General features: G+C 41.8%; 2 protein-coding genes across 2 annotated transcripts in view; one reads left to right on the top strand and one right to left on the bottom strand.

The window, feature by feature from the left end:
* Window positions 1–1,010, top strand: part of LOC134611005 (tRNA (32-2'-O)-methyltransferase regulator THADA-like) — a 38,900-nt gene extending 37,890 nt beyond the window's left edge. Inside the window, exons 29-30 of the mRNA XM_063454480.1 lie at window positions 266–474; window positions 666–1,010. The gene's annotated coding sequence lies outside the window, so the exon portion shown is untranslated. The remainder of the gene's footprint in view (window positions 1–265; window positions 475–665) is intronic.
* Window positions 1,011–7,423: 6,413 nt separating this feature from the next.
* Window positions 7,424–12,465, bottom strand: part of LOC134612636 (somatomedin-B and thrombospondin type-1 domain-containing protein-like) — a 50,428-nt gene continuing 45,386 nt past the window's right edge. The window contains exons 4-5 of the mRNA XM_063457046.1: window positions 9,191–9,349; window positions 7,424–8,000 (exon numbers count right to left, since the gene is read on the bottom strand). Of these exons, the coding sequence (XP_063313116.1) occupies window positions 7,895–8,000; window positions 9,191–9,349 (265 nt within the window). The 3' untranslated portion in view covers window positions 7,424–7,894. The remainder of the gene's footprint in view (window positions 8,001–9,190; window positions 9,350–12,465) is intronic.

The raw sequence follows: 12,465 nt of genomic DNA, 5'->3' as shown, positions 1-12,465 counted from the left end.
ACAAAGAGTTCAAGGTGTTATGGAGTCCATGCCTCGACGCATCAGAGCTTTTTTGGAAGCACGAGGAAGACATACACGATATTGGCAAAGTGGTTTTAATGTTGTGGTTGATCAGTGTGCGTGTGTATATATAGCTACATTATTCATTTTGTGTGCTTTTATTTATCTTCCAAAAGCAATAAAATTCAGTGTGGGGAAACTCCAGCCTGCATAGACTTTTAATATTAATTTTTTTTTTTTTTGGTTCACCTTACATCCCTTGTAGGTCAGTCAGCCTATATGAAGAGGATGAGCCCAATGTGTTTGCAGATCCATTGTTTCTTTCATCGCTAGTATCCCCAATACTACGTAGTCTGCTTTGCTCTATGTCCACCAACTCCTCATTGTGTTCAGTCGGGCTGCAGTGGGTGACACACACTTTCCCTATTGTGCAAGAGCAGATCCAACTCTGTCTTCATTGGGTGCAAGCACAAGGTAGGTGCCACTTACAATTCGTGTTATATTCTGTATGTCACTATCTACTGCTCACAGTTACATTTTTGTATATGTCCTTCTGAGTTGATTCTGTGTGCTTGCTCGCTTTTGTAAGTGTAGAGAGTGATGCTGTTATAATGCAGGAATTCTGAATATCACCAAATAAATGACATGGGTTCTCTATGTTGCAGGGTCTGCCTCCCAGCTCATGTTGAAGGCCTCTGGGTGCCCACGTGTGCAGGCTGCTGTTCTGGGATTGCTGGAGCATGGGCAGATACTTCTAAAAGCTATGGAAATATTAACCCCTCTGCAAACTGCACAGCTAGGAACGAGGTCAGACTGTCTTCATGAAAGACTTGCAGTGCTGCAGGCAGAATTCAGACCACAGAGGATTTTACTCCCATTTATGGAGGCAGCAGAATGAACTGAACTATGTTTTTGTTCTACCATTGGTATATGGAATCTTGATCATCTGATTTGATCCTTGATTTGGGCCCCTCATGCTGCAATGCTAGCAGATATTTATTCATCTATGTTTATATTTTTTTTTACTTTCCTTACCTGATATGAACAATGTCAAAAAATAAGATATTTGCAACATACTGTATTTTATAATGGAAGCATTTATGTAATTACATGTGATTCAGTTGCCACATAGCTGCAGTCTTGTAAATATATTTATTTTTGAAAAGGTTTACACAAATATTGCTCATGATTGTAAAAGGGAACATGTTTCATTTACTTTCTGACGTGTATTAAAATATTGTGTCTTGGGAGGGTCACTGTTGTATATATCCACTGGTTATTGTATGACTTCAAAAAATGATTATAGCTTGGCATAGAAACTAGTTTGTGAGTAGCGATTAGCGGCTCCCATTAATCTCTATGAGAAACATTAGAACTTTCATCAGCTGCTTCTTAGCAGGTACCAAACATTCGATTATTGCAGCATGGAAACGGCTAGTAGTTGCTAACCTTAGTGCATCCATTTTGATTACCAGCATATTGGTTAATGATTGCAACAATCATGGAAATGAGCCCTCGGACGGCGTTTATTAGCAACAACTCCTTTTATCAGGGACTATGGGAAAAAATGCATCTTTAGTGTCAAGAAATAAGCCATTGTACATATTATAATACATCTTTATTCATGTAATTCTCTATTTTCTATTAAAATGCATTTAGCAGTTGGTATTTGTGTTCCCTCCACCCACCCACACTATGCAAGTGAAGAGGAGAAACATGATATTCCAAATTTTAACTAGGGCCAGATTTGAACATCCATTAATGTTCCTCCTTATATAATGAGTTATCTATAATGGTAGACGTAGGTCAACCCCTTTCTTTCAATCTATGCCTGCTAGGCTTCAGTCCCAGTCATGGTCTAAAATGTTAAACTTACTTTCAAGGCACATGGATTCTCACTTTATTGAATATCCTTTCTTTTTAATCAATGCTGCTCTCATGAATCAATGAGACCCCATACATATGTGGTATAAAATGTTGCTTAACATTCCCATTTCTGGCAGATTTTTATCTTGTGACTTCTTAGCACATTAAGGAGCCAGGACAATCATTATGAATTGTAATGGGAAATTAGAGTTTGACTAATATTCACAGTGTCAGAGGTCCTTCAGTGAGCTTTGTCTGCATATTAAGTTCATTAACCTACAGGGTGGGGACTCTGAGGTCAGTCCCTCCTTTCTCTCCAGAATTTACCTTCTTGACCAATGATTTAAAAGCTGCTTTTCTCAAAATCCCTGCAAACCCTGTTGACTACCAGTTCGTCCAATTTGCATTCTTGGGCCATTGTTACCCCTACCCCCTCTAGAGTCCCTATGCCAAATCCTTATTGGATGCAGGCAGCGCCTTCCAGCTGGTGCAGGGGCGTGTATCCGATCATTGCCATCGCTTTGATATGTTAAAAGGAGGAAAACCAAGTTCTTCCACGGCATCCGTCTAGCCTGAAAATCTAATTCACCGGACAAAGAATATGACAGAACATCAGCCATCAAATTACTGATGGTGGGGGGCCTTGTGGAACACTCTTGAGATAATGCCTGTACTACTGATCAGAGTAGCACTGCACTTTGACTCACTTTTTTTTTTCCCCCTGTTGCAAGGGTCATTGCATGTAGTTTTAATTTATTTAAAAAAATTATTTTTTTTTTAATTCTTTCTTTTATTCGTGCACAAATAGGTGTACAAGTATACACTGCCACAACAGCAGGTGCTTACATAACATCAGGTAGAGTATAACAGTTGTGTGACAAGCAGGGCAATGCACTTTTTGTATTGTTGCCGATAGGTCTGGTTTTATTTATACAGTATGCGGTTACTTTCGTTGTACATGTTATACATTGTGCGGTTGAGTTTGTTGTATGTACTAAGCGTTATACGTCTAAGCTCATTGTACTTTTAACTTGTTACATATACTAAACATTCTATGTTTAGACTCGTTGAGTCTAGTTGATTATGTTGAGTGAGGCCCCCCCCACTGTCAGGAGTGAAGCTGGGTGCGTAGTTAATGACCTAATATATAAAACAGGCATGTGGACAAACATTTCATAATACAATCACTTAACTGAGGTGGACGTTCAGGTATTATGAGGTACCCCCGGGCCATGTAATAGCCTCTTGTGTATCAATAGGGATTAAGGGGATGCTTTGGCAGGGTACGTATAGGTACTTGGCAAATATACAGTAGGTTATGGTATGAAGGTAATATACCCTGAGTGACTTTAGTAGTAGACGCTAGTGTGGGAAAATTTGGGACAAGTGGTGCGGTCAGCGGGTGAGGGGGACAATCGTAAGGAATGTTGATCGTAGCTTGCGATTAGGTGGGGAGGGGTGATTTCTCCTGGCTGTGTCTAATGCAATAATGGGTATAATGTCCCTCTGTGCGGATGGCTTATGCCCTTTGTGGCCTAGTGCATTCCCCGGTATTGGGGTGAGTTAAGGCAGTTAGGGCCAGTGTCGCTGGGTGGGGATGGGATATAAGGCTTTGCTGTCCTGGTATCGTGGGTGTTTGTGGTTGCGTGGGGATTGTGTGTGGCTCGTTGCTGTTAAGCAGCCGAGGTATCTCATTTAGTGTATGGGGGCTTCATTGTGGAGGGTGCAAACAGAAATAAACGGGAAACTTCACCATAACTGTTCAGCAGCAGAGGTATCACATCTAGTGTGTGTGAGCTGCATTGATGAGGATGCAAGCAGGAATAAATGAAAAAATTAACCGTAGCACATATTCTATTTTGTAACGGCACTAAGACAATGGTAAGAGTGGGTGACTTGGCCCTGCGGGTCCACAAGGGGTACTCAGGCCGGGGCCATTTTCTGAGAGTCGTGGGTGGACCCTCTTGGGACAAATGTCTCGGAGGTAGCCGGGTTCCACTCATGGGGCTTAGAGGATAAGCGGGGTTGCTGTAAAGAGTCTTGTGGTAGGCCCACGGTTGATAGGTGTCTTCTCGCCTCCTGCAGGTCTGCTATTGAGTACGCGGTGTCTCCGTGGAGTACGTGAAGCTTATAGGATGAGCGCCATTGGTATTTGATATTGTGTGCGCGGAGCAGGGTGGTGAAGGGCCTCAGGGCTGTGTGCGCCTTGCCATAGTTCCTCTAGATAAGTCTGTATAAAATGTAAGGGCCATGCCCTCAAAGATGTACGGTGTGCTGCCCCTGATGGCTGTCATTACTGCTTCTTTGTCCTGTAATTTCTGAAATTTAACAATTCGGTCCCGTGGTGCTGCCGCTGGGGCCGTTGTTGGCTTGGGGATTCGAAACATGCCATCCAGGCACACTCCCTTGACCTGCTTCGGTGGGATTATTGTGCTCACCAGGCGCCTCATGAAGTGAGGCAGTTCGGTGTCCGGGACCGCTTCTGCTATGCCTCTTATTTAGATATTCTGAGCGCGGTGCAAGTCCTCCAATGCCGCCATCTTTTGCTCCATAAGCAGGTGCTGCTGTTGCAGCGATTTTAGTTCCTGCTGTATTGTGGACACCTGCCGTGTGTGGCTGCGGGAGTCTTGCTCCAGGGTTTCAGTGCGGCTTGCCAGGCCCCGGATGTCTTTTCGCATGTCCGCCACATCAGCCTTGATGTTCCGGCGGAGGTCCGCCAGCAGTTCCTGCATGACTGCTTTCGTGACCAGGGCCGAGTCCGGTTGCGGTTTGGGTTGTGCTGGTGCCTGTGTTGTGGGTAGGCCAGTTTCTTCGGGGTCCGAGATTTGTTCATCGGAGTCGTCGAAGTCGTCCATGTAGGCGGCTATGTCAGGCTCCAGGGCGCCATGTGCTCGCCGCCATAGATCCCCAATGCTTGTGCCAGGTCGTGGTTGGTCTGTTTTTTGCTTTTCCTGCCCATTTCTGTCTTGTTTGCCAGGTAGGGTCAGCTTCGTTTTTCTAATTGGGGGTGAATTTGAAAGTTTTTGTCTGTGTTTTATGCTGAAGAATCACAGAGCTCTCAGTGCATGCGACCAGTCTGTTCAGCTGTCGGCTCTGCCCCCCAATTTATTTTTAAATTTACTTCAATCCTGTTCAATTGCAATGTTGGATACATATATTACTCTCTAAAGCTCAATAAAATCACTTATTGAAAGAAAGAAAAAATGCAAACAGCTGCTTAATTTGGAAGAGAATTTTTGCTTTATCAACAACACCCAGTTCCGAGATTTATTTCAAATCATTTTACATTAGTAGACACTGTTTGCATTACAAGATTAGACAGCATAAAATCAAACCTGTTTTGGCACATAAGAACCTCACTTCAGTGTTTTTATACTTTAATATTGTGTTTAATAAGCACCATATTTAAAGGAAGAAAATAAAATGAAGTTTAGTTTCCTGTTATGCAGCCAATGTAATGTAATATCCTGAAAATAAACAAACACATGCAATTTTTTTTTAATTTTTTTTTTAAATGACCAGTATTGAATTCATTTTACCACAGTTATGAAAAACAAGAGGTGATACAGATTTGGGAATATATATATTTACATGCAATGTATATACTTATAGAGCAAATAAAACGCTAACATGATGAGCAGCTGGGAGTCTACATTGAGGTCCTGTGGTTAAGCTAGGAATGAGTTTAAATGTTGGTTAGAATATAGCAGGGTTGGCCTTAGGGGTAGTGTATTTAAAGGGACACTTGAGCCACCAGAACCACTACAGATTAATGTAGTGGTTATGGTGGCTATAGCTTGTGTCTGGAGGCTGAGCACTGTCAATGCTGCGTTTTCAAAAGGAAAAGGCTGTTTTTACTTGGCAGTCTGAATGACTAGAGGTGTTACTAGGCAGCTATTAGTGGTACTTCCCAGTCCAGCACTAGCGTTTAGCACTGAACGTTCCCTATAGAGATGCTGATTGGCGCAGGGAGGCATTTTGCCCTGTGTGTGCAATAGTCTCCCAATGTGTTTCTATAGATTGATGATCTTAGCCATGGAGGTTGAGCCAGCAGTCTTGAGAAAAGAGAAAAATAAACTCCCCCCCCCCTTGTGATCAAAGGGGGACCAGGACTTAAATGGTTAGTTAAACACTATAGTGACAGGAAAACATAAACATGTCTGTATTTCTGACATAGTGTTTATTTACTATTACTTGGTTGGACTGCTTACTTTAATATAAAACAATGTTATTGTTATTGACACACCCTAATGCTGGCCTGGTGTGTCCATTTCATGTGACCACCATGTATGTTATCTGCACATCATAAAATAGCAATAAAACAGACAAACTTATTTAAATCTTGTAGTAAAAGTGACTGAAACTTTAATAATTCACATTATAAGAAGTGAAACTTTTTTCCTGACATCAAAATTGGGATGATTTAATTAAAGAACTGACACCGTAGAAGTAAGGGGGCATTCTAACAGCCAATAAATATTTAATGCATTTGCTAGATTTTGGTCTCATAAATATGCTGTATTCTTTGCATGCTCAAATCTTTATAGATTTGCACAAACTAAAAAAGCAGAATGCTACAACATAAGCCTGCCTCCATAACCACACACCCTCATTCCAAGAAAATATTTGTTAATCAGGTGTATGCACACAGCTCAGCCACTAATAGTACTGAATGATCTGAACTCCAAAACAACCTTCATTACCGTGTTTCCCATGGAAAAAGACATCCCCCGAAAATATGCCCTAGCTTATTTTTGGGGGATACTCGTAATATAAGCCCTACCCTGAAAATAAGCCCTAGTCGCTAGCTCACTAATCTATGTTCGGGGAAGATTCCCCAAACAGATTTGCAGGATTCCATTCGTGAGTAAGCTAATCTATGTTTTGGAAAGTTTCCCTGAACATAGACTTGCATGATTCCATGAACTGGTCTATGTTCGGAGGTATTTCCCCAAACGTAGACCTACTTTGTAGCACTTGCTTGCTACCGTTTTTCGTTAAAAAAAAGACATCTCCCAAAAATAAGCCCTAGTGCGTCTTTCGGGGGAAATATATAAGACCCAATCTTATTTTCAGGGAAAGTCAGTAGAGAGAGAGGACACCCACCAAGGCAAATAGCATCAGGCCTCCTAACAGTTCCGATTTCAGGGTCCTGTGCCGCATCTCAGAACCCCAGGTGATTGACCTCGCCAGAACAGATTGAGCGCGTAATTAGACACGCTTGCACTGTGAACAGGCACTAAAATGCTGCAGCAACAATCTCTGCAAGGTCCTGTAAGTTGGGGGCTGGCCAAACAGGTCCCTTTAGTGAGCAGCTGCCCCTTTTCCAAGCAGGCCAAGCCATACTGGGCATCAGCTCACATCACTGGAAACGCCTCCCCTCACAGCCTGGCCCAATGTTGGCAGATATGTTGTATGAATATCAATACCCGGTTTTATTTTCCCAATGGGCTAAGAACTTCAGCTCTTCCTGCTCTGTATAGAAGTTACACAAGAAACTTTTCAAATTATATTTATATTAATACATAATCTTCTTAATACTTATAAAATAAATTCCGGCCTGGTGTGTCCATTTCATGTGACCACCAGTGCTTCCCCATTTGTGATGTCATGACATCTCCAGCATTCTATAAAGCTACCTAATTGCAGTTACTAAATTAATTTGCATATATGTTTTGTGAAGTACATCTTGACATACATTTTCAGGGGAAAAAAGCAAAAACATGCTGCAAAGACTCCCGAGAGTGAAGTTGCCAGCCACCTCAAACACTAGACCAGAGATATCCATAGCTAGAAATACATTTCACACAACATGGAAATAATCATTTTTAAAAATGTAAGGATGTTTCCTCCTGGAAGCATATTGCAGAGGTAGATATCTGAGAGGTAAGTAATCTAGCTTTGTGCTTTACTAAACATGGTGGCTTCTGGTGCCCTGTGCATTAGAGATTATTGGTCAGCCTGGTGTGCATTATCACTAGCACTAAGGCAGTCCACTGCATTCCTTAGTCTTTAGGGCTCTGCATCATCATACAAAGAGGAAGGAAAGCAGTTGGCATGTACAGTCCTCACGTAGATCCTCTTGCACCCAGGATCCCTGGCAGCCCGGAAGAGAGGCAGCAGTCCAGAATGTCCTGTATATCGATGAAAAATAGTATATTTTTAGTTATTTACAAAACACCAGATTTGTATGGATGTGCAAAATCCGTTGAAAATAAAAGAATTCTCAGAATGCCAATTCTCAGATTTGCTAAAGCAAAAATACGATTAGAATTCAGTCTCTGAGTGAATCTGCAGCAAACGCCAGATGCATTTGGTGCATGGACAAAATTCTGTTATTAGGCAACTGAATACTATACAAAGTATAAGATTCAGATTGTTCACAAAGCACCAATTTCAAACTGAATAGGGACGAAATGCATTCAGCAGGATGCACATTTGCAAATTATCATTCACTTGTTTTCATGCAAGTGAACGATAATTTTAAGTACGGTTTGCAAGCACAATTTTAATATTTAGGTGGACGAACTAGTGTCCATCCATGGACCACATTCATTGGTGGCATGTGTCCAGTCAAATAATAACAAGAAGAAGAATTAGGGCAGAAGACCTATGTCCTCTCCCCGGCCCCCTCTCATGTGGGGTGGGGGCTCTAATTAAATAATGGGCGGCGAACATGCTATTGACCACCCCCAAACAACTGCACTATTTAAAACTGTAATTAGTTCCCCACCCACCACCAATGGATGGGACTGTGTCCCCCTTGTTAATCACATGCCCCATTGGCTGCCCAGTCGCTTTAGTGGATATCCTGCCACCTGGCAGCTGTGTTTATAGGGAGGTCTAATTATTCTCCATAGCACTGCCAGCAGGCAAATAGTTTATTTGGGTTTTTAAAATTTAGGCCTGGATTGAAGCCTCCAGCCCACATTTAATAATTAGGTCTGGATTTCATTAATTTATTCGGTCTAGCAGTGTTCGGCTGAAATCCAGACCGAATTCAGTCCTGTTCAAGGCCTGATTTGCAAATTCCAGATATTGTTAAATAGTGTGAACAATGTCTGAATTTTGCAGTCCGAATGGTACTGTACAGCAGTAAATGGTTTTGTCCCATTCGGTCTGGGGCCATTCGGACTTAAGTGAATAATCCGTACAACATCAAAATAACTAGTGGAAATGGTTCTTTAACCCCTTTGTGACATAAAAACAGTCTGATCACATAATTTTTATATATTGGCATTTAATTGGTAATAACGGGCACAGCAAAGGTTTCCTAAATGCGGAGAGCCAGTTAACCCACCAGCTCACAACAAGAAATCCCTACCTGGTTCCAGCCAATCCATCCCCCAAGCATCGACCATTGCTCGCCACAGCTTCGGCCTGGCATTCCACACACACCAATTGTTCTTGCATCAACTGTCTGCTCCACCCTTGAAGGCGACAGACCGGGCCCACATGCTTCATACGGAAATACACACAGTAACTGGACAGAGAGAGGAACAAAACCAAAATCTATAAAAGAGGATCAGTATCATCAGGACAAAGCAACACATTCAGAAAAGCTTGACATGTGTTTTTAACAACTGTATAGGGGAACTGGAATAAAAGTGGCTGAAAAACAGCAATCCAAAAGTGGTTTACTGACTAAATGAATGGTGGTGCATTAAAAGTCAAGTTGCAAAATTTAGGCCAAAGTGGTCTGACAAATAGCAAACAAAAAAGGACATTATGGTCTAAATATTGCAATTTAGTTTTCATTCACCATTCCTTATATTAATATCAGAATATAATGACTTCTGGCAAAAAATGTGTTGCCTATGCTACATGTGCTATTTCAGTCTTGGCCACCTCTCTGGTGTGGAGAACATTCCTTTTGAACTCATAAGAAAATTCCTAATTTGAGTGAAGTCCTTCCTATTTCTTCCTGAATGGCTGAGTGCTGGGTTCTTAAAAGCGGTCAAAATGACTAAAAGTGGTGAAATCACCATGGAAACCAGTTGAACTAGCAAGAACATTCCATTGATGACTTCAGACCTTTTGCATCTTTGCACCAGTTTTCAAATCATAACACTTTGTATACACAACTCCCCATGGTATCAGTAGTGGGATGAGGTAGGTGGCATTAGAAGTATGGCAAGGGATGTGAGCATGACATGCACTGTTAAATGCCAAGTGCACTAAGGAGATATGGAACTGGTGCCTGTGGAAAATGGAGTCTGCTAAACTGTCTACTTTTATTATACAAAAAAAATAAATAAGAAATACATTTTCTGTGTGTACACTAATGAAAAGTGTGGTGCAAAGCAATGCAATGGAACGACAATGTTTGTGATGATTGTGAAGATTCCAGTCATACTGCACAGAATGCAGTGTAACATGTTCATTATCAGTGTGTGTTTATACAAGAGGCAGCTGTTTCCCCCCCTGATTATTAGCAGCACATTTTTCCTCACTCGCTGGGGAGCACAGCAGGCGATATTGGCAGCGAGCATGGAATATGTTTTGCATGCGGAGGAGGTGTAGCAAAACATGAAGGATTGGGTCAGTTGAGAATAGCAAGTCAGAAACGGTACAATGCCATCTGTACTGTGACCTCACACACTGGCACAGCCAGATGACAGAACATGCCATTCTGTGGCATTTACCAGCACGAACACAATGCGGAGATTTACATTTACATCATGCAGAACGGTCCCTGTGAATATTTGATAAGCAGAACCTTTCACAGCAATTTACAGAGCTGTTAAATGGCTTTCAGAGGCTGGTCTCAAATTAGAATTCTAATAACGTTATAACATTGCAGCCATACAGGGAGTGCAGAATTATTAGGCAAGTTGTATTTTTGAGGATTAATTTTATTATTGAACAACAACCATGTTCTCAATGAAACCAAAAAACTCATTAATATCAAAGCTGAATATTTTTGGAAGTAGTTTTTAGTTTGTTTTTAGTTATAGCTATTTTAGGGGGATATCTGTGTGTGCAGGTGACTATTACTGTGCATAATTATTAGGCAACTTAACAAAAAACAAATATATACCCATTTCAATTATTTATTTTTACCAGTGAAACCAATATAACATCTCAACATTCACAAATATACATTTCTGACATTCAAAAACATAACAAAAACAAATCAGTGACCAATATAGCCACCTTTCTTTGCAAGGACACTCAAAAGCCTGCCATCCATGGATTCTGTCAGTGTTTTGATCTGTTCACCATCAACATTGCGTGCAGAAGCAACCACAGCCTCCCAGACACTGTTCAGAGAGGTGTACTGTTTTCCCTCCTTGTAAATCTCACATTTGATGATGGACCACAGGTTCTCAATGGGTTTCAGATCAGGTGAACAAGGAGGCCATGTCATTAGATTTTCTTCTTTTATACCCTTTCTTGCCAGCCACGCTGTGGAGTACTTGGACGCGTGTGATGGAGCATTGTCCTGCATGAAAATCATGCTTTTCTTGAAGGATGCAGACTTCTTCCTGTACCACTGCTTGAAGAAGGTGTCTTCCAGAAACTGGCAGTAGGACTGGGAGTTGAGCTTGACTCCATCCTCAACCCGAAAAGGCCCCACAAGCTCATCTTTGATGATACCAGCCCAAACCAGTACTCCACCTCCACCACCTTGCTGGCGTCTGAGTCGGACTGGAGCTCTCTGTCCTTTACCAATCCAGCCACGGGCCCATCCATCTGACCCATCAAGACTCACTCTCATTTCATCAGTCCATAAAACCTTAGAAAAATCAGTCTTGAGATATTTCTTGGCCCAGTCTTGACGTTTCAGCTTGTGTGTCTTGTTCAGTGGTGGTCGTCTTTCAGCCTTTCTTACCTTGGCCATGTCGCTGAGTATTGCACACCTTGTGCTTTTGGGCACTCCAGTGATGTTGCAGCTCTGAAATATGGCCAAACTGGTGGCAAGTGGCATCTTGGCTGCTGCACGCTTGACTTTTCTCAGTTCATGGGCAGTTATTTTGCGCCTTGGTTTTTCCACACGCTTCTTGCGACCCTGTTGACTATTTTGAATGAAACGCTTGATTGTTCGATGATCACGCTTCAGAAGCTTTGCAATTTTAAGAGTGCTGCATCCCTCTGCAAAATATATCACTATTTTTGACTTTTTCTGAGCCTGTCAAGTCCTTCTTTTGACCCATTTTGCCAAAGGAAAGGAAGTTGCCTAATAATTATGCACACCTGATATAGGGTGTTGATGTCATTAGACCACACCCCTTCTCATTACAGAGATGCACATCACCTAATATGCTTAATTGGTAGTAGGCTTTCGAGCCTATACAGCTTGGAGTAAGACAACATGCATAAAGAGGATGATGTGGTCAAAATACTCATTTGCCTAATAATTCTGCACTCCCTGTAGGGTTATTCACTGAAGTCCGAATCGTCTCTTACCGAATGGGGCAAAATCTTTCGCTGCTATACAGGCCCATTCTGACTGAAAAATCTGGAAACTGTTGATGAAATTCACCAATATTTGTATTTCTTAAATCAGGCTCCGAACGGGCTTGAATTTGGTCCTTATTTCCGTATGACCAAAACGCCACAGAACATGCCGTTCTGTGGCATTTAGCAGCACGAACA

This window comes from Pelobates fuscus, chromosome 5 (assembly GCF_036172605.1).
Source record: "Pelobates fuscus isolate aPelFus1 chromosome 5, aPelFus1.pri, whole genome shotgun sequence".
NCBI lineage: Eukaryota > Metazoa > Chordata > Amphibia > Anura > Pelobatidae > Pelobates > Pelobates fuscus.
Note: the sequence above shows the minus strand (reverse complement) of the source record. Positions and strands in the feature narration are given on the sequence as shown.